Here is a 21,766-nt window from a genome sequence, read left to right as displayed (position 1 = left end):
CCTGGGCCTCACCCAGAGGTGGGACTCCCGTCCTCCTGTGCTGCTTATTAGGGCCGGGCTGGGTCCTGAGGTTGATTGGTTTTCAGAAAGAGGCCTCAGACACCTGCTCCTCACCAAGCCCTGGGGCAGACGAAGAGGAGAGACTGGCTAAGAGCCTCAACATGCTTTGTAAATGCCTTTTCTGCATGGAAGAAAAGAACAACAAAAGGCAACAAAACAAAAACAAAAACAAAAACAAAAACAAAAACAAACCCCAAAAGATCAAAACATTTATAAAAGCAAAATGTGTGGAAAACCCAAGGCCTGGGCTTCCTTCTGGGCAAACCAACCAACCAACCAAACCTTGAAAGGTATATCTAGCTGTGGCCACCCAACCAGATTCCCTGACCCAGTCCCAACCGTCTGGTCCAGTGCCCCCACCCCTCCACCCCACCCAGCACCCCCTGGACCCGTGGTGGCCTTGTCTTCGCTTCGGTTTTCTCAGGGTCACCCACACATGGCGTAAGGTTGAACAAAGACATTTATTTGTAAAACCAATTCCCAGTGGGGGAGAGGGTGTATCCATAGAAAGAAGAGTGGTGGTCGTGCAGAGGGCCACATGCATACATCAGTGACACCAAGGGCCCAACCAGGCGGCGTGCCGCCGCGGGCACCGGGGAGCTACCGACCCCGCCAACAGAGAAGCAAAATGTCCTTTCCGCTCCAGCACACGGATGTGCCAAGATGTCCTGTGAGAAGGCAATTTGGTCTGACATCCACGGTGAAGTCATCAGGGAACAATTGAGGGAGCCTTTTTTTTTTTTTCTTCCCTATTCTGTGTGGCTCGTTTGCTTCCCACCACACCCGGCTAAAAGCCTAAGTGGTCCTCCGCCCTCCAGAGGATGGGGGCAGTGTCAAAGCCCCGGGGCCTCCTCACATGCCCATCCTTATGCTCTGAATGATCTGAAAGATAGCTGGAAGGAGGAAAACAAGACACAGGCTCAGACAGAGGCAGCCCGCAGCTGGAAACCCCAGGCCGCAGCCAGCCCTGCTTCTGCTGACCCCCCACCCCAACTCCAGGCCCCTGACATGTTAGCATACAGCTGATTAGATATTTCCTAACAAGGAGTTAAGTTAACAAGAGGTCAGTGAACTTCTTTAAAAAGGCAGCCTTGCTCGGCCTGCCCATGGATGCCTGGGGGATTTATGGATAACTCCGGCTAATTCCAGCGGGAGCTAAGGCCAGCATTCCCTCAGGCGGAGAGCTTTGGGCCCCCTTCCCCAGAAGCATTTGGTGGTGGCTGCAGGGGACCGGGTGGGGGGGCACAGGGCCTCCCTAGGGGCACTGCCCTCCTCGAACAGGTCAGCGAGGCTGCCTTTCCCAAGCTGCGGTGCCCTGGATAACAGGCAGCCCCTGAGCTGGGAAGGCGGGCCAGGTGGTCGGAGCAGGTGCAGCAGGCCGGGGCCCTGGGTGCGGGAGCCGGGGTGCAAGCTCTCCTAGCTCCCATCCAGAGCAACAGTGAGTTCACACCGAGGGGCTGGGAGCCTGTAAGCCCGCAGAGAATTCTGGTGCCCTGCTGATCGTGCTAAGAGCTGGTGAGACAGCTCCCCTGCCTGGGTCTCGCTAGGGAGTTCTTTTGTTTGTTTGTTTGTTTGTTTTTGTAGTTATGGTGTTCAATTGTGCCCCAGCAGAGTGAGGCCCAGCTTCTATTTTACACCCTGTCCGGAGGGCAGTGTTGGTCAGTCCTGATGAGGGCGACGGGCATCATGATGCACACGGCCGCGACCCCGCGTTGTGCGATTTTTTTTTTTTTTTTTTTTTGGAGGCGAGGCTGGGTATCCTTCCACTTAATCATGTCTAAACACAGAATAAACAGGAAAGCAGTGGAGCGGCCGCAGTAAAACAGGCTCTCCAGAACCCTCAGGAAACACGTCGTTGGCATTCCATTATCTAACGTTAGTGAGCACGCACTGGGCGCCAGGTCCCGGGCTTCGGGTGTGCAAAGATCAGTAACACGCAGGGCCCTGGGCGATCTTTCCTGGACAGCTAGATGTGAAGGCGAGATAAGGCCTGAATGCATTTTTTTTTCTAAAAACAAACCAAACCAAAAAACAACCCTGCACCCATCGCCACTACTCTCCTCAATTGGATGCACACCAGACATGACGTACTATTAATTTTTCATAAATGTTCAGTGTCACCATAATGAGAAACGGTCCTTGGCAAGACTCTGCTGTAGCATCGTCGTGGGATATATGCGAGGTTTTCCACCTGACACCGACGGCTCCGGTCGGCTGGGCCCTGGGCTCTCACTTCTGCTTCTGTTTTGATTATTATGATCTCCGCTCACCTCTATGGTGTCACCATACCACCATGCGGTGGCCCCTCTTCTATCATCATGTCGCTACAGAGCCAGCAGGGCTGTTAGAATTACAGGGAGCATTAAAGCCAGCCAGTTCTGCATGAGGTCGGAGGGGCTCTTCTCCAGAGGGAGCGAAGGAGTGAATTCAACAACTTGGGATATTTAATTCTGGTTGTGCTGGGAGGTTTCCTTGGCTTCTTCTGGGTTTGGGGATGGGTCTTGACTGGAGAAGGTACTAACTGGGTGAGAAGGCACCTTACCGAGATGTATAAGCTCCGGGAAATCACGGACATCTCTGTCCTCCCCTCCCAAGGCGGACAAGGGATAAGAATTAGATAAACACTCTGTGGTCCGGCTGGGAGGCCCCTGTATAGTCAACAACATTAGGGGAAAAATATTTACGTCTACCCTGCCTCGTGTTTTGTTCTTGGGTTCGGAGGAAAACGTCCCTAATCTTGACAAACAAGTTGACAGTGGAATGTTAGGGTTAGATGGAACCAGGTTTTCACTGAATAGCTGTGTGACCCGACAAATAATTTAACCTTTTCGAGCCTGTGTCCTCTGGGGTAAAATGAGGACCGTGGTGTTTGCAGTGCTTGTGATAGGGATTAAATGATATGATACATAGGAAGGCTCCGTGACACTGAGGACTCGACCCCTGGAGCTGTCGCTGATGTCACCATCCCTGCAGTAATGACTGATGCTTCTCCACGCCTGAGCATCAAGACCAGAGCTCAAGGCCCAAGTGCTACCCGCCGCTCTCTAGAGGCAGGCACTGTGGGAAACTCCCAAATAGTTCTGAGCCCTGATTTCTCTATTTGAGCAACTGTAGATGATATGGGACTCAAAGCACGGCAAGGAATAAATAATCATGACACAAGCAAAAAAAATCTGCCCATCATCAAATGCTCAAAAATGTTATTTCTCCCTTAACTTTATCCTTAGACAAGAAATGTAGGTCAACAAATAGGAAACAGTCTGTGCCTTAAGTCCATTGTGCCCCATTCGGTTAATCCATGACTTGAAAGCTGCTAGGTAATGACAAAAACCACTTGATTCTTTTTAAGGAAAAATCCGACAAAATTTGCTTGTTTCAGAATAGCAACCCTCGTATTAAAACAACTTGCCAGTTACGGAGTCGGCTTTAAGAACTAATCAAAGATCACTCCTGATCCTACTGAATCCAGGAATTAACATTACACGTTAAAATGTGACAATCTAAAACAAAACAAAACAAAACAAAACAATAAATAAAATGTGACAATCTGATAGCCCTTCACCTGTTTACAGGTGACTCTGTAAAACTGAACCCGCTTGGAGAGACTACTCTAAGTTCAAGTTCCCCATTGGCCTCCACCGTTACGGGAATGGGGGGATGGTTGGGTTTATTATTCCTTTTTCGGTTGTATTAAGGTCTTTAAGAAGCCTTCAACGTTCCCTACCGATTCTGTTAACTGTACTTCTGTGTGGCTGCCCGTAATGACCCGCAGGGTAACCCCGGCCTTCCAAGCGCTGACTTTCCGAGGCAGCGAACAGGAAAGGGGCCAACGGTGGGTTCAAAGAGGGAAAGGAAGTGGGGAGTCTGGACCCTGACAAGTTAATAACTTAACAGTGAGTGAACAAAGCTGAGAAAACAGCTGAGCGGCCTGGAGCAGAGGGGCTGTGGGTAGTAAGCCAGACAGCAGGGAGGAGAGGTGCCAAGAAAAGGCGCAGGCGTTCCGGGCCAGGGCGTCGGGTCTTAGGCAGGTCACCGGGGTCCAGAGAACTCCAGGCTTGCGCACGAGCTACGGAATCGCAGAGCCTCTGGACTCTGCAAGGTGTTCGCTTCCTGATCTTTGGGAACTGGATGGTCACGCCTCTCTCTTTTACTTAACCATCCCCTTGCAGTAACATGCTCAGGCTTTCACATGAGAGAACCATTCACACTCAAAAGATCCAACAAACCAGAACGATCCTCCTGACTCGACATCTGCCATCAACAGGTGCCCTCTCGTCCACTCCCCAACTTTTTCTAAAAAGCTGTCTATACTCACTTACTCCATCTCCTTACCTTCAATCCCAACCCCAATCCACTTCATTCTGGCTTCTGCTCCCTTCACTCCACTGAAATACCTCTTGCTAAAGCCACAAAGCTCCCCCATGTCACTTAATGGGCATTTTCCAGCCTCCTCTTGCCTGCCTCCCCTGCTCACCATTGTTGAACACTCCCTCCTTCAGCCCTCTCCTCCCTGGGCCTCTGTGACACTATATTCTCCTGGTTTCTAGTTTTCTTCCTTCCCTTCAGCTCTTCACATACATGGGTTTTATTGGGGGCATCCCGACTCCACTTGACCAGTAAACAAGAATAATGACGCTCCTCAGTGAGCATTTTGGCTTTCTTCTATTCATTACATTCTTTCTCCCTGGGCGACCTCATCCTCACCCACAATTTCAGCTGGCACATAGCTTTGGGTGACTCATCTGCTGGCCCTGACTTCTCCTCAGAGCTGCAGACCCACACCTCCCACCATCTAACTGATACCTACACATTGATGGCTCAAAGACACTTCAACCTCAACAGGATCTTCTCATGGTCTCTTCCCACCGTCAAACTTGGCATCATTATCCTCCACCTTGAATGGAAACCCAAAATGCCAGAGCCATCCTGGACACCCCCAACGGGTCACCAAGACCTGTGGACTTTACCTAAGTACCTTGTGATTATGCACCTTTCTTTCCATCTCTCCAGAAGCCACCGTAGTGCAAGTTACTACGATCTTCCCCCAGACCCCTGCGATGACCTCCAACTGGTCTACTCTTGCTCCTCTTCATTCCGTGCTCCATACTGTAGCTAGAATTATTTTTTAAATGAAAATAAATAAGAGGGATCCCTGGGTGGCGCAGCGGTTTAGCGCCTGCCTTTGGTCCAGGGCCCAATCCTGGAGACCCGGGATCGAATCCCACGTCGGGCTCCCGGTGCATGGAGCCTGCTTCGCCCTCTGCCTGTGTCTCTGCCTCTCTCTCTCTCTCTCTGTGTGTGTGTGACTATCATAAATAAATTTTAAAAAATAAAAAAAAGAAAATAAATAAGAGTGTGTCATCCCTGTGTTTAAAGCACTTCAAAAGCTTCCTATTGCCCAATCCTTGAGGAGGACTCCATGACCTGCATAGCCTGGCCCTATCAACCTGTCCAGACTCATCTTGTATCACTCTCCTCTCTGGAGGGTAATCCCTCGTGTTTTCAGAAGCTCTCTGCTCTTACTACAGGCCTTTTACACATGCCATTCTTTCGGTCTGAAATACTTCTCCCGCCCTACCCTGTTGCCTAGTTTTCCTTTATAATCCCAAAGTTATTTCTGCCGAGAAGCCTTCTTCCACCATGTGAAGCAAGAGTTCTCAAACCTGAGTGTGTACAGTAGTCTCCTGAGGACGTGTGAAAACAGAGGCTGGACCCCACCTCCAGAGTTTCTAGTCCAGTGGCTCCAGAGTGGGAAATGAGAATGTGTATTTCTAACCAGGTCCCAGGTGGTGCGGAGGCTGCTGGTCCAGGGACCACACTTTGAGAACCTCCTACCCAGAGGATACCAGCCTTTGTGGTATATGCTTTCACAGCCTTACATGCCTCTCCTTCAAACACCGTCATGGCTGAAATCTCACATTTCAGCATGACTACTTGACGAACTCCTCTTGCTTCTCCACTAGACTCTGAGCTCCAGGAAAACAGGGACCTTAGATGATTTCTTTTCTTTTATTTATTTTTTTAGAGATTTATTTATTTATTTGTTTGTTTATTTGAGAGAAAGAGAGAGAGACTGAGAATGAGGGGGAGTAGGAGAAGGGAGAGAATATCCAAGCAGACTCCAATGTGGGGCTCAACCTGAGATCATGACTTAAGCCAAAACCAAGAGCTGGACTCTTAACTGACTCAGCCAACCAGGCACCCCTGGACCTTGAATGATTTTGCTCATGACTATACCACTGGGCCCAGCTCAGCTCTGGGCATAGTAGATCCCCAGTAAATATTTATTGGGGGAATGAAAGGTGAAAAATTGCAAAGAGCATGGAGGAAAACACGTGTACATTGAAAACCTCAAACAATGACTCTGTGAGCCACGAGTCAACATCAAATCATTACTTTTCAATTCCAATATTGCAAGAGCTCAGTCTTTAGAGGGGAAGGAAAGTCATGAAGGACCATAAACTCCTGAAGTCCCGGGACTATGTCATCCCAACCCTCTTCCACCCTGGGGACTGATCCATCCCAGCTAACTGAGAGTGCCAGAAGGACACAGGGATGGCGGGAAGGGATCCCCAGGGAAACTGTCAGACAGCGAGACAATAGGAGGCTGCCAGAGAGCTGCCTGCCAGGCAACAGGAAGCTTCAGAAGGCCAGTTTTATTGAAAATAAGGCTGATGATAAGCAAGATCAAGAGAGTTGTTGAGAAGAGAGATTGAGACAGGCCAAAGGAAAACCCGTTAGGAGGATAAGATGACTCTAGAAATTATTTAATTCTGATTATTTTTCATTTAAAAAAAATGAAAAGAAAAATAAAGAGCTGGTAAGAAAAGAGTACAGGTTCTGCGAGAGGGTAAGTGGAAATGTCAAGAAATGAGACATTGCAAAGGCGAGTCATTAAGCTCTCAGGAAGAGTCAGCACAAGGAGAGTCAAAGGCAGGGTACTAGTCCTGGTCGCATTTTCTGGTAGCTTCTCCAGAGATGGAGAAGAGGGAAGAGAGAGAGGTGCCTGGGACACATGAGAGCAGAAAGGCGCCGTGGAAAGAAGGAATATTATTAGCAAAGAATATGATGGCCCCATCTCTGGCAAAATGGCACACGGCAGAAACGCTCTTCTGAGGACCAGACCGTACACAAACCCAAATGCTCCATGGAGCAGAAGGCAGAGGGTGGCCTGGAACGAGGGGAGGACGCAGGTCCCCTTGAGGCAGCCAGTGGCTGCTGAGATTTCCTTCCCAGAGTGTCCATCGCAGGTCCTGAGGCAGGACACAGAGCTATGTCCTCAGTCCTTCCTTCATGGTGACATCGAAGGGCTCCTTCTGGGCTGCTCAGTTCCTCAGACATCCTGCTTGCCAGTCTCAGGGGCTGTGACAACCACCCTTGAGTGTCACGATTTCGAGAGAGTTCTGGAGGTCTCCGGGAAAGGCCAGTGTTTATTGGTCAACCTGCAGACATGGTGAATTCTTGGTCCTGGAGCAAAGTCCAGAAAAGAGTAAGGTGATCGGGGCCTCCCGGTGGCCCAGTCAACAAGCAGCCCATGGCTTGGTCAAGGCTGTCTCCATCTGGGGGCAGACCCAGGATGGCCGTACATCTGGAACCTCTGGCAGGGAAAGTAGGAGACGTTTTAACAGGAGTTCTTTTCCATACGCATTCATACGCTAAAGGCCTAAGGCTGGTGGACAACTTCTGCTGGGTCAGGTCCTACTCTGCGGGGGAGGCCGTGAGAGAGAGAATGCAGGGCAATAGGAAGGGGATGGATTTAGAGGTCAGGTTTGGGTCCTACCTCTCTCACTCTTTAGTGGTGATGCGGGATGCTGGCTGATTTCCTCTCTAAGCCTCAGGTTCATGATCTGGAGAAATGAGCCCCAGAGCTTCTCTGCAGGGATTCCGTGATGAGAAGAGCAAAGGTACGCGGAGGGCCTGGTGTCATGACAAGCCCTCAGGAAATGGTAGCCAGCACGGTTGTATGAACAGGTCTTGCTCACCCCCATCTGCTAGTTTATAAAGAATCCTTCCTACAGATAGAGAAGAGGCTTGAGCTGCCCCTGCGGAGGTGACCCCTCCGACCTCTGGCTCACAAACCTGTCCCCCATCTCTCCGGGTGGGCGCTGGCACAGCCACAGCTCCCTCAGGACCTCAGGGCTATCTATCCCGATACAAGTTTTCTGAGTCAAGTCACAGGGAAGATGGAAGTGTTACCTTCTTTCCCTGTGTGCATTCAGAGTCTTGGTCAGACCCCCCCGCGGGGGGGCTGAGGGGTGGGGAGACGGTGTACCAAGGGTCATAAGCATAATGACAGTAGCAACAGGCTCCTAAGGTCCTAGGAGCTAGGGACCATCCCTATGTCTTTTAAGAATGGGAGAGCCAAGGCCTAGAATGGGCATAAGTTGAACGAGGCCACCTGCCTACTAGGTGGCAGAGCCAGGTCTCAAGCCCGGGGGCCTGGCCCTGATGCTGGCACACACACGACTTGGTCCTTTCCCTCCTCTGCACTGTTCTTAACAAAAACAGCCAGTCCTAGGGAGCATCGGGGCGTTGGCCCTTCCAGAGACACGGAGATGCCTTCTGTAAAGGGAGACAGTTGGACCCCCTGACACGCGAGGCTGGGGACCCGGGAAGGGTTCAGGCCCAGCCGAGAACATCTCGGGGAATCACTTCTTCGTACCTGTTCTGAACAGGCTGTCCTCAAGGACGGACCTGCCTGTGGATGCTATCCCCTCCTACGCCCCCGCACCCACAGGCAGGCAGGGGCCCTGGACGATACAGGAGCCCGTCGTCTGTTAAGTGACACACAAAGGAAATGTCTCTGCCCAGAAACGGTGCAGCTACTCGCAACTCGTGTGCCAAACAAACCTAGCAGGCCCTTTGCTGAGAGGCATTAGCTCCGTCATGATCGAGGCCAGCGCTGGGCCAGACGCAGCTTCCTATCTGATGGGCAAGGAGAATCCAGACGTCTGTTCCCTTCTTGGGATGAAAAAAAATCATAATATCCAGCAACACACGCACGCGCACACAGTCACACACACACACACGTAGACATGCTCTCACGCACACACATCCTACTAAAACCAGGACAGATGCCCTTTTACTAATTTCCCTCTAAGATTTGAGCAGAGCTCAGCTGTTTTTTTTTTTTTTAAGGTGAAAATGCACTAGTCTAGATGTTTCCTTCTTCAAATACACATTTTTTTTTCCTGGTGATAGAAGTAACATATGCTCATTGACAAAACTGGGAAATGGAGAAAAGTCTGAAGGAAATAACAGGCATTGGTTAATCCTATTACCTGAGGGGTTTCCCTTTGATGGGGGATGCAAGCTCACCTTGTTTCGAGAAGACCCAGGCCTCGGTAGCCATTGCAATTCGCATCATCTCTAATTTAGGAAAGGAGTGTCAGGCTTGGCCACAGCGAGAGGAAGAAAATTGAAATCAGGAATCCGCGAGGGAGAGACAGTCTGAGGGAGGGACCGGGCCGTGGCTGGGATGTAAGAGTTTCCCTCTGGGAACCAAGGGGTCATGGCATCAAGTGAGCACTCCATGAACCCCAGTGGAAGTGTCCCTGAGGACCTGAGGGTGCAGCCCAGAAGGGTGAGGCCCTGTTGCAAAGAGCGCGGCCTCCGACTGGGGCCCTCTGTCTCCAGTTGCCCACCGGGGCTGGGAAAGGGGAAGGACTGGCACGGGACACGAGACAGGTGGATACGCTCGCTGCCCAACCGAACTGTCTGGAACAACCAACACGTTTAAGGACAAGACCTAATTTCATGGAGTCCAGGAGGCCTGGACTAGTTCTAGTCCCAGGGGAAAGCCGAAAAGGCCGAAGATGGTTGTCCTGTCAACACTGTGGCACTAACATTAGGAAAAGGCTGGGCCACGGGTGGCAAAGATGAGCCTGGGACCCTGCTGTGGCGGATGTTAGGAGTCAACTGCAGCAGATCCCACCCCCCCCAAACCCCAGAGCTTGGCTCAGGCCTCACAATCCTTCCCAGGAAAGTTCTTAAAATTGCTGAGGGCAAAGGGGAGAGGAAAACCCAGGGCTCTGGGGTCCCCCCTGCAGTGCCTGGCTTCACTGCCGGTCTGGGGCACTGCCTGGGGATGGCAAGTGGCTTCCAGAGATAGCAGCGGGCCTATCTGGGCGACGGCATCTCCTCAGACACACATTCCGGGGTGCGCTTGTCTCTGAGTCTCAAGATAAAAACAAGCAGTGCTCGGGAGCTATGGCAGGTTCTCAGGGAGGCGGGCTCCAGAGGGGACCCGGACGGCCAGGGTGGGCGGCTTATCTGGAAAGAGGCCCCACCGCCTGCAGAAATGGAAGATAATGTTTTTATAAAGAGGAGAGAGAAAAACACAGCAAAGCCTCTGAGCATCCTTTGGGCTTCCGCGTGCATCTGGGGTCCTTGGAAATCATGGAAGGACAAACGCCACCTGCCAAGTCCCAGGCCAAGACTTGAATGAGAAAAGTTTCTGGCCTTGGGTGTGGGGGGCACCTGGGTGGCTCAGCGATTGAACGGTTGAGCGTCGTCCTTTGGCCCAGGGTGTGATCCCGGGGTCCCGGGTTCGAGTCCCACATCGAGCTCCCCGCAGGGAGCCTGCTTCTCCCTCTGCCTGTGTCTCTCAGGAATAAGTAAATAAAATCTTTAAAAAAAAAAAAAAGAAAAGTTTCTGGTCTATTTGGAATACGCATCTGGGGAGACTCATAACAGGCTTTCTGAGACACAGGTTTTGGGTTTTGGACAGAATGTATATACTATGAATAACAATAGAGCAAATGACACAAAGAACGGTGTGGTCCCCAGATGTCCTATCCATGTCCTATCCGGGTGATACCGTGTCTCAAAAGAACACACTGTTCCCAAAGCCTTTGTATCTCGCAAAGAAAACTTCTGCAGCCAAACAGTGGTGTGGTCCGGTTGCCTTAAGGAAATGCAGCTTCTCGGTCCATTTCTGTTATTCAGCTTAAAGTACAAGCCCCTATTGGTTAATTCTAGTCTGCACGTGGGTGCTTCCTTTGTCCTGGGTGGGGAGGTCTGAAAGATTTTGCTGCTTTATCATCGGAAAATAGTCTCGTGCACCCAGAGGGTTATCACTTACATTGCTGACACCCATCCTCGGAGAGGCAGGGCCTCTGGCTTTTTGAAAGATCAAGAGCGACGCGAGTGGCTGAGCCTGGAAGGAGGAAAGGCAAAAGGAAGCCGAGCCCCCCACGGCACACGAGCCCCAGTTGCAGAGCCACTGTTCTTCACGAGGGCTACGGTGACGGAAGCTGCAGCTTTCAAGCTTGCTGGGGGCCAGCACCGATGTCCCTGGAGTCACTCAGTGCCAGGGGAGGCTGGGGAGGGGCCCCCGGGATCCCTCTTCGATCAGTAAGGAAATCGATAGAGAGAGTCAATAATGCATCCAAGGTTGTCCAGCTGATGGCCACTCTAGGCTTTGAACCTACATCTGGCACATTCCAGAGCCCTCCCCCTCTCCGAGGCCTCTTAACCTCTTATCCCCTTACGGCCAATTGGTCAGGTTTCAAAGAAGAGTCTTGCCCAAGAGCCCTTTTGCAACCATGGAGAGTAAAAATCTACTTGCTCTGAAGAGGGGTGTGTTTGGGCAGCTCCCCCAACTGTGTCTCAACAGGGCCACGTGGTGGGGGCTACGACCGTGTGCCTGGGCTGGACTCCCAGCCTGGGGGCCTCAGCGCAGCTCCGGGGGGTCTGGCGCCCTTATCTGATTTCCTGGGGAGGGGGTGAGCATTCTCTGGGTGCATGTCTGCGCCGGGGTCCCTGGGTGCCTGTGCTCTGTGCCCTCACCACTGCCCTGATTCCTCTCCCTCCTTTCTCACTATCTGGCTCTTATCAGCCCCACAGGCATGAAAGGCATGTGCGGAGAATGAGGAAGGCCTGCAAAGGGGCCGGGAAGCAAGGGGTCAAGCTGCGACACATGGCCCGCCGTGGTTAAGGGGTCCGGTGACCTGGAGGTTTGTTAACTTGCTTTTGCACACACACCGGAGTAAGGGTGACCAGTAAGCGAGCGCATATACTTCAATGCCAACGTGTTCCCAGCCTTAATCCTTTCCCATAATCGAGCTAAGAAAACAGGTAAGATGCACATTCCTTATAACTTGCCCGACCTGCGTGTGTCTCCATCCCAGGCCCACGGACTCTGTTCCTAAAAAGATGTTATACTATATGTTGGCAAATCGAACTTCAATTTAAAAAAAAAAAAGTTTCTAAAAAGAGCACTTTGCCCAACCAAGCATCATGAGAAAAGTGGGTTAACAGAGTGGGGTAAGGAGAGCGAGTCTTTCAAGAGCATCAAGTCCAGGATCAACACCTTCGTCAATCTTGGAAGATTCCATAGCTTTCCTGTCTGTATAAAAACATACAAACTATGAATCTCCAGCCACGTGGACTCACTCACAGTGACCAGGAGCTTCGATCACCCGGCACCAGGGAGGCTTGGGGCACGAAGCAGAGGACCTGAGGAAATCCCATTCTTTTACAGGCAGAGAAGACACTGGCCCTGCAACCCTCTGAAGGAAAAGCTCGGGAGGGACAGGAGGCTCCGTACGATGAGCTGAATCGTGACTAATCCCAGGGAGGTGGCAACAGGGACAGATCTAAAGGAGTTACTGTGTTTTTTTTTTTTTTTTCATGACATGTCTGGATAGCAAAGAACACGTACAAAGATAGAAGGAAGGGCACAGTACCAAGGACAAGTTGAGAAGAGTGACACATTTCTGTGAGAACAGTGCCCGGCTTGAGCTGAGGCTTGCAAAAAAAAAAAAAAAAAGAGAGAGAGAGAGAGAGAGAAAGGTGGTAGTGGATTATTTTTAGTTATGATTAAAAAAAGAGATGAAGCCCATTACCTAGGGATCACGGTAGCATGTTAACAGAACACTGAGAAAGTGAGATGACCCAACTCCTAACTAGCCTCACTGTAAAAGGAACAGAGGAAGACCTAAAGCACCATCCCCGGAAGAGCAAGGGACCTGAAGGCAGACGGTGTGGCATGTCCCTAATCGCCGTGTCCTCTCCGCCACTTTGAGTCTGCATCTCCAGGCCCTGCAAGCGCCCGTCCCAGGCCCCTGGACAAACCCCTAGGAAGGATAACAGAGCCAATGTAGTTAATTCCTGGAAAAAAAAAATGCTTGGAGGCTGGGAGGGCTCCAAAAGATTGGTGTCAGCAGATGTCCCAATTTACTCGGGGCGGGGGGGTGGTTGGTGGGAAGAGACACGGTTCCTACTATATAGACCAAGAGCCTGGCAAGATTATAATTAAAATGCAATTTCGAGAAGGTTTTTAAGAAGCCCTTTGAAAAGGGTGGGCATTGAGAACCAACACAGGTTTGAGACTTCATTGACTGAACCCGCCCTCTGTGCTACCTAACGATGCAGACTGGGGTTTGGGCGGGGGCTGTTTAGTGTGTATCTTGATGCCAAAAATAAGAAAACAGTGGCTCTGTATCTATTAGGTTCCTGACAACCCTGGCTGCAGGATGACTGGGCTCACGGATGCCTCACTAGGGCTTTGGCCATTCTTGAGCCCTGCATATAGCAGATTTCAAGCCTAGGAGCCTTGTCACCTGGCATTCCCTCCTGTGGAATGCCCTTCCCTTTGTCTAGTGGTTTGTCCTTCAAAACTCAAAACTCAGCGCAAATGGCACCTCCTCTGGGAAACTTTCTCTTCTGCCCTCTACGATTTGGAAGTCCCTGCCCTAGTCTGCTCATGTGTGTTCTCCTGTATTCACCTGTTGGAATCCTAACATCCAGTGTGGCAGTAGAAGGCAGGGGCTTTGGGAGGTGGTAAGGTCATGGGGGTGGAGGCCTCATGAGAGGGATCGGTGCTTTTAACTATTTTATTTTATTTTTTACTTTTTTAATAAAGATTTTATTTATTCATGAGAAAGAGAGAGAGAGAGAGGGGCAGAGACACAGGCAGAGGGAGAAGCAGGCTCCATGCAGGGAGCCTGATGTGGGACTCAAACCCGGGTCTCCAGGATCATACTCTGGGCCGAAGGTGGCGCTAAACCGTCGAGCCACCTGGGCTGCCCTAAGTATTTTATTTTTAAAAAAGATGCCTTGATTTATTTGACAGAGAGAGATCATGAGCAGGAGCGAAGGGCAGGAGGAGGAGCTGACTCCCTGCTGAGCCTGATGGGGGACTCAATCCCAGGATCCCCGGGATCATTACCTGAGCTGAAGGCCGACACCTAGTGGACTGAGCCACCCAGGTGCCCGGCATTAGTGCTCTTGTAAAAGACACCCCACAGATCTCCTTACCCCTCCTGCGATGTGAGGCTACCAGGAAAACTCTGGGACCGGGAAGAGGGTCCTCACCGGACCATGCGGCACCCTGATCTGACTTCCAGCCTCCAGAACTGTAAGCGATACATTGCTGCTGTTCATAAGCCGCCTGGTGGGATTTTGTCACACGGGCCCAAAGAGCCTGAGACAACCCCTTATCCGTGCCCACCGAGCACCCTGGGCACGCTGCTATCATGGAACTCTCCCCGCACGTGCAACTGCCAGCCTCCTTATCTGCCTCCCTCAGGGCCTGCAGGCTCCTCAAGGGGTTTGCATTCCCAACGCTTGGGACAGCGCCAGGCACACAGGGGACCCCCGAGACCTGGTGACTGTTTGCAGGCGTCTTTGTTCAAGGTCAGCCTGAAGGGAGTTGTCCCTAATGGCGTTCTGGAGGCTTCTCAGTGTCTAGACTTTCCTAGTGACTCGGAGGAGTTATGCGCTTTCAGAGACTGTAAAGCTGGCGGAGGAGGATGATTAGATAAAAGGCTCAAGGTTCAAGACCTAACAATCTACAGGCCGGCCATAAAGCCTGAGAATGCAGATTATTTTTTTATGTGGATTTATTTTTCCTGATTTTTGTGTGTGTGTGTGTGGGGGGGGGGCATGCTAAAGGCATACGTTTGTTTGTTCTGTTTTTGGCTGAAAATCAGAAACAGATTGTCTGAGGCAATGCATAAAGGAGGACTATGCAGGCCATGCTCCTTGTCATCGCGTACAGTGCTCTGAGCCATGCACTGCTAATGGGGGGGAGACCCTGAGCATATCACGTCATGTCACTGACCGTATTGCGCATTGCAATGTGGTATCGGCAAGCCATTTATTATGTATATTCTTCTACGTTTCTAGACTTCGTGGCTACCCTTGTAGAAAGACAACTGACAACCAACAGTAAAATTTTAATTGAAATATTCATGAAGCTTTATGTTAGATCTCCAAGAAAGTCAACTGGATATCTACAGTATGGGCCACATCTGGCTTTATTCATCCATCCACACATCCACGGATCCATCCAACCAACCACACTGAGCACTCACTACGTGCTAAACACTTACAAGAATGTACACACTTAGTGGATGACTAAACACTGCCTCCCCTGAGCTTATGTCCCAGGGGTGGGAAACGGATAATAAGTAAGCAAACTAAATAATGTCATATGTTGATGAGGGCCATGAATAAAACAAGACAATGTGTGATGGGGATAAGGGACAACTTTGGACTGGGGTGGGGGCGGAGGTGTGGAGATGCATCTCTGAAGCTTGCAGGACATTTATGTAAAGAAGAGCCTGGTGGCGCTGAGCTGGTCATCAGCTCGATGTGAGTCTTGGAAGTGCTGTGACTGTTGAAAATAAACTGAAGCTCGGGTCATATTAATAGAAACAGAGTGACAGGATGAAGGTCAGTCAGTGACAATCCTACTGCCTCTGGAGCAGTCACACCATTTCTAGACTTCTGCAGCTGCAAATGCTATAAATTTCAAGAAAGTCATGAAGTGCATCCAGAAGAGGGGGGGTCTAGAAACCACATCTTACGAGGCGAGGTTGAGAGAGGTAGGGAAGGAGTTTAGTTGGCAGAGTTTAAACTCATCTTTGAGAGAGCCGAAGATTCAAGATGTTCAGAAGAGAGCGAGTCCATGCCTTGTGGTGTTAGGAGTTCACCCCTGAACTACTGAGAAGACAGCACAGCGTCGTTCAAAAGAGGGGAGATGTCTCTAGCAGAATTAGGGCCATACAGAAACGGGGTAGGTATTTTGAAGAAGTGAGCCCCCCACCCTCAGAAGTATTCTAGCAGAGGTTAGAGAACGTCTGTTAAAGATGAGAGATCCCCGTAATGGGCAAAAGATTCCTATTGAGCTGCATCCTTGGGAACGGGGTACAGTTTTGTTTCTTCAAGTGAGAGATCTCAGGAGCCTCGGAAGGCCTGTCCTGCTAGAAATGACCTCGTTTCTCCCCACTCACCACTATTGCAGAGACCCAATCTCGGGGATTGGGGATTACAAGACTCCTAATAACAGAATTCACCTAGAAACAACTGCATGACCCCATGCTCAAGCTTCCCGTGTGTGTGTGTGTGTGTGTGTGTGTGTGTGTGTGTGTGTTTGCACGTGAGTATAAGCAAAGTCTTTGAACTTACAGTAAGAGGCACAGGTCAAAGGCCCAGTTCTCCCTAGGAGCTCTGCGGCATTTCCTCGTAGGGCAGAAAGCCTCTCCCTTTCTCCGGAATCTGGAGCTATCTTGGGCAGACAGGTGCTCCGCTCTCTGTTCTAACTGCCCTTTTTAGGCCACATTTTCACACAAAGGTTTAGCTGAACTCTCAAGTGTGTACAGCCGACTTAATTGCTCCGTGTAATCATCTTACGATTATGATTTGATAGTATATCAATTCTGTCCCTACTCATATTTGCTCTGCCGGCCTAGAGACTGGTTCCAAACCCACCGAGATGAAGGCTTCAGGCAGTGATTAACTTGAATCCCAGACCAATATTTTTTTTTCTATTTACTTGTGAAATGTGTTTCTGAAGAACAGAGCAGAACATGGGCCGTGAGGTCAGCGAAAAACCCATACCTGAGCCACAGACAACAAAAACAAACAGTGCCAACAGCCATGGTCCCACAGGATATTTCTCTTCTTGTGGCCTCTGAAAGGGAATGGGGGAAAGTAAGATTAGGTTCATTGATTCAGGAAACGTTTGTGGGGTACTGCTAGACGCTACTAACGGCTGGGGACGCCACGGTGAGGGAGATGGATCCCGTCTTAATGCCCAGTGGGCAGAAGTAGCTGAAGAAAGCCAGCTGTAAAGGGTCCACAGAGGTGTGAACAGGCTCATCAATAACCTTATTTCTACTCCTGTAACGCAGTGAGCTTGGTGGGCTTAAACATTCTGGGGATGGATGGGGGTACAAATGCACAAACCAATACAGTGATTTGGGAGCCCCAAATGGCACTACTCCATTTGTCGAAGGCACACTCTATGCCAGGCTCTCCCCTGGGCAATCTCCAGCCCCTATTTCCACCACCCACAGCTCTGTGCAAGGCGTATTATCATCTCCCCACTTCTAGTTGGGAAACAGACACCCCAAGTCTGGTAGCTTGAGCAAGGGCTGGGATTTAGGACTGCCCCCTTAGAGAGCCAGGGTGTTTTCCACTGATAGAGTCGTCTTTAATTCCTGAACCTGTGGATTCCAAGTAAGGTCACAGAACAGCCATTTTCTCAAAACCTTCTATGTGCCCCCCCCCTTCCCTCCAAAAAAGTCGAGAAGTGGATGCCATGGAAATCCTTGGAACGACAGAAGCAGCACGGCGACCGACCGTGAGTTGCTCTGCCGAGGAAGCAGCATTTTGTAACAAAGCTCCTGAACCTCAGTGAAGCTTATGCTTTGGGGAAATCTCTGCATTCCCTGGGGAGCAGAAGGGCACTTGTGCCCACATGAACCTGGCCCTGTGTACCTCCTGCCCCCCTCAAACCAACAGCACAGACATAATAAGAATGACCATCCACAGCCTAGGTCTCTTTGCAGGTGGGGCCTGGACCTTAAAGTCAAATCGATCCATGGAAGGACTATCTTTTGAGGGGGGGCATCCGAAACAGTGGTGAGTTTCTCGAATAAAAAGGGTAAAAATCAGAGTGGAAAAAAAAAAAAAAAAGAACTCACTACCATTTCCTCCTGTGTGTGAGCCAAAAAGAGGCTATCCCCAAGGTAAATTAGGGAACTCGTTGTCTCACAGATGGGGCCACAATCCTTTGGTTCTCGGCTTGCCCGTTACATTCTGAGAGAGCGTCCTGTCTTCTACCTCAAGTGGGTCCACTGACCACCTATCTATCGCCACAGGCTTTTTCTTGACAGCATGTATTAGAGTTCGTATCTGTTTATTCTCAGGATTACGTGTTTACTGTCTGTCTCTCTGCCAGACCGTCGGCTCACGAGGGCACGCACTATGTCTCTTCCCTGAATCAATGTACAGCAATGGCTGGTACAGGATGTACACATAGGAGGTGCTCAATAAGTGCCCATCGAAGAATGAATAAGCATAAGAATTTTTTTTGTATATATATAAATACTTCCTAATTGGTGGTAGGGTTATCCCTATCACCCTCTTACTGGAGAAGTACAGATGAAAGTGCTACTGGCAGGTAGACTCTAAAGATTAAAACCCCTCAATTCTCTGGCCTTGACAAGCACTTAACACCAGATCAAGGTCAGATCAGGTAAGTAACAGTGATATTACATAAAGTTACCTGAACAGAGCGTGGCACTTAGCCCTCTCCACCCTCTTACATTAATGCCCTACCAATCTGTCATAGTTGACCAGAAACCAGTTCTGTGGCTGTCATCCCACTAATGCTATATAAAACGTTCATTTAGCTCTGTCTCAAGCAAAGCCAACAAGTGAATTTAGGAGCCCGTAAATGAATTACTGGTCCAGTGCGGATACCAAACGGAGTCCATTACTGTTCCTTTGCAGGAAAACACAGATTGTCAACATGCAGAGCTTGGGCTACAAAACACAAAAAATGTATTTGATGACATTTGCCAATGAATCAATGTTACTGGAGGACTCTCAGAGCTCAACAACAGCAGTGTGTCCGAGAGCTTGGAGATCCTCTTTTTTGCAGCTCAGTCCCATGGGGGCAATTCACCTAAGCCTGAATCTATGGCTGGCAAAGGTAGGAAAAGCAATAGAATCCTGCAAATGACATGGTTCATCTCAAACAGAAGTTTGCTACTTCCGGTGGCTTCAGAATGTCAGGGGCTGGCTTTCCCCATGATTATACACCAGCAGGGTAACTCAGACCTCTGAAATTTGAATCCCCCTTCGTTCTGGAGAAGTTACTACTATAGAATCACAAAATGATTATTCTATTTCCTTCTTTCTTGGATTTATCTGCTATCTGGGAGAGTATCATTCACTTCGTAGCTGTTAACTGATGAAATTCTGAAGGATCTGCATACAACCGAAGGGGTTTATTTCGGAAGGATTATTCTGAATTTTCAGTTAGACTCTGTTCACAGGTCCCCAGTGTCATCCTGGAACAAGTCATCCCTTGTAAGTTACTTCTTTCAAAGTATAATTGTGTTTGACCTGTGATTAGGGAAATGAGATTTAGGGTTTAAAGTATTTCTTTTTGAAAAAGAACTTCATTTTTCTTTTTGGACGCTGGTCCGTTTACGATAAAGTTACCCAAAGAGGTCTTCTAACCAACTGAAGATCAACATAGACTGTGGCTTGGTTTGGAAAACTTTCATTAGGAATGTAGTAGGGCCCTGTGAACACCTTCATAGGGGCCAGGCACTTTGGAAGGGCCCACTCCATGGTATAACAGAACCTATTTATATTCACTCATCATAGATTAAACAAATCTGAATGGAGCTCCGAAAGTTGAGTTGAGTTCCAATGGCGTTAAATCCATGTTTTAGATAGCTAAACATTTCCCCCCAGTTTTTAAGTTTTCTTATTTTGAAGACAGTAACTTTTTCTTTCCCCCAGATCTCCACCATCTTCTAGCCTTGAGAAGCCAGAGGCGGCCCACATTGAGTCTACAGAACCTAATGGATACATCGGCTCCCCAAATCGGTTCCCGTGTTGTTACTTTTGCAGGCCTATACTTGTCACCTGAGTTCAGCTAATCATTTTCTTAGTTCTTTAGTTTCTCAGTTCATTAAAAAGAACCACACAACTAGAGATTTCCAGCACATCAGCTAGTCTGTATATCTAGGACGAAGCGATCTCCCAGGGACATAAAACCCTGAGTGCTTTAACATCAATTAGAATTTATTTTTTTTTCAAGGTCAGTTTGGACAGCAAGGTTTGTTTTTCTGAGCAAAACCAAATAGGGAAAATAGATCTATGTGAAAAGTGGTTCGGATTCAGTGGCATAGTAGCATTTTACTGCTCAGTCACTACAAAATGATCTAACACCCAGGGTGTGTGTGTGGGGGGGAAATTTCCATTGTAACTTAAATCTGGAGCTGTGTATGAAGCTCCGGGTAGATCCTAGAGTTTGATCCTAAGGTCTCTCTGCTTGGTTGTGTAGGAATCCTGCTGTGATGATCGGAGCTGTAGCGTTTTGCTCAGTTACTGAGCTAAAAGGAATTGCCTCATCAGCTCTGCAAGCTCTTCCAGCCAAACCCCAAGCTTCATCTGGACTTCGCTTAAGTGTCTAGGATAATAGATTCCAGGCGCCTTGGCTCATAGGCTTGGAGACCGACACTGCCCGACAACCGGTCCCAGGCATGCCTCTGAATGTCCAAAATCGCCCGCCTGGCATTTTCTCTTGAAGACACTCTAGAAGAAACCCCCTGTGCAGAGGCCCAGGTTTTACTTTCAAGTCCAGTGATAAAAGCCTTAATCTAATCTCCAAAGTTCTGGATCATACCCTCAGGATGGAGAACAAGGGTAGGGCCGCCTTTCAACTGGAGCCCAGTGGGGAGAGGCCTCACCGGAGAGGAGGCAAAGGAGAGAAAGCAGGATGGAGGGAAGACGGGGCTCTGACGAACCCCGCTCCCTTCCGACTTGCACAAGCCCTTACAAAGGGGCTGCAGAGAAAAGCCTGCCGCGGTGGGTGCCCAGGCTGGAGGGCCGGGATCGGGCCTGGCCCGGGTGATGAGGGGCCTCCGCTCCCCATGCATTCGTGCAAGCCTGCGTGCACCCAAGGGTCAAGGGGGGTCACCCCCGCAGTGGGGTTCACTCTCCCCGAGGTCTCCCCAGGGACAAAGGCCCCAGTCCCTCCCGGGGGCTGTCTCTGCCGCTCCCGCCCCCCCAGCCCTGGGCGCCCCCCCCCGCGGGGCCCTGGGGGCCGAGCCCCCGCCCGCCCCGCCCCCCTTACCAGGGTTTTGGCTACGTTCCCCCTCTGGGTGATGTTTTTGCTGTGCTTCTCGTTGGCCATCCGGATCCGCTGCTTGGCCACCATGGCTGGGCGCTAGCCCCCGGCACGAGCCCCCGCGACCGCGACCCGGCGGCGGGCGACAGCGACAGCGACAGCGACAGGGACAGGGCGGCCGCGGGCGCTGCAGGTGGCAGGTGCGGCCCCGAGCCCCGCGCACCCCGCTCCAGCCCCCCGCGAGCCGGCTCCGGAGAGAGGCCAGAGCCCGGACGGAAGTAATCTTTCATCTCAGGAAACCCTCTCCTACTTCCTCGCCATCCTTCCGGTCCCCCCTGCTACCTAACCAGCGCGGCCTCCCCAACCTGGGCGGCTCGGCGGGAGCGCAGCGCGGGGCCCGGCCCGGGGGGGGGGGGGGGGAGAGGGGAGGGGAGGGGACAAGGCCGCACGGGGGGACCTGCCGGGTGGGATGGGGGAGGGGGGCGGGAGGGGCAGCACGGGGGGGCGGACCTGCGGGGGGGGGAGCCGGGGGGACCGGGGTGGGGGGGGGGCGGGGGGGGGAGGGGCAGCACGGGGGGGCGGACCTGCAGGGTGGGAGGGGGC

The 21,766-nt window shown here is 50.7% G+C and overlaps 1 protein-coding gene across 2 annotated transcripts; it reads right to left on the bottom strand.

Moving 5' to 3' along the window:
• Nucleotides 1–502: 502 nt before the first annotated feature.
• On the bottom strand, nucleotides 503–21,538 carry SERP2 (stress associated endoplasmic reticulum protein family member 2). 2 transcript variants are annotated; one of them, XM_041730886.1, is made up of 3 exons: nucleotides 21,170–21,530; nucleotides 16,909–16,981; nucleotides 503–953 (listed from the first exon to the last, which is right to left on the bottom strand). In XM_041730886.1, the coding sequence occupies exons 1-3, from the start codon at nucleotides 21,251–21,253 to the stop codon at nucleotides 913–915; spliced, it is 198 nt and encodes a 65-aa protein (XP_041586820.1). In that variant the 5' UTR covers nucleotides 21,254–21,530; the 3' UTR covers nucleotides 503–912. The 2 variants fall into 2 exon arrangements, with proteins under 2 accessions (XP_041586820.1, XP_041586819.1); XM_041730885.1 differs by lacking the exon at nucleotides 503–953 and adding an exon at nucleotides 6,153–7,657 and having other exon boundaries at nucleotides 21,170–21,538.
• Between the last annotated feature and the right edge of the window lie 228 nt (nucleotides 21,539–21,766).

This window comes from Vulpes lagopus, chromosome 16, assembly GCF_018345385.1.
Source record: "Vulpes lagopus strain Blue_001 chromosome 16, ASM1834538v1, whole genome shotgun sequence".
NCBI lineage: Eukaryota > Metazoa > Chordata > Mammalia > Carnivora > Canidae > Vulpes > Vulpes lagopus.
Note: the sequence above shows the minus strand (reverse complement) of the source record. Positions and strands in the feature narration are given on the sequence as shown.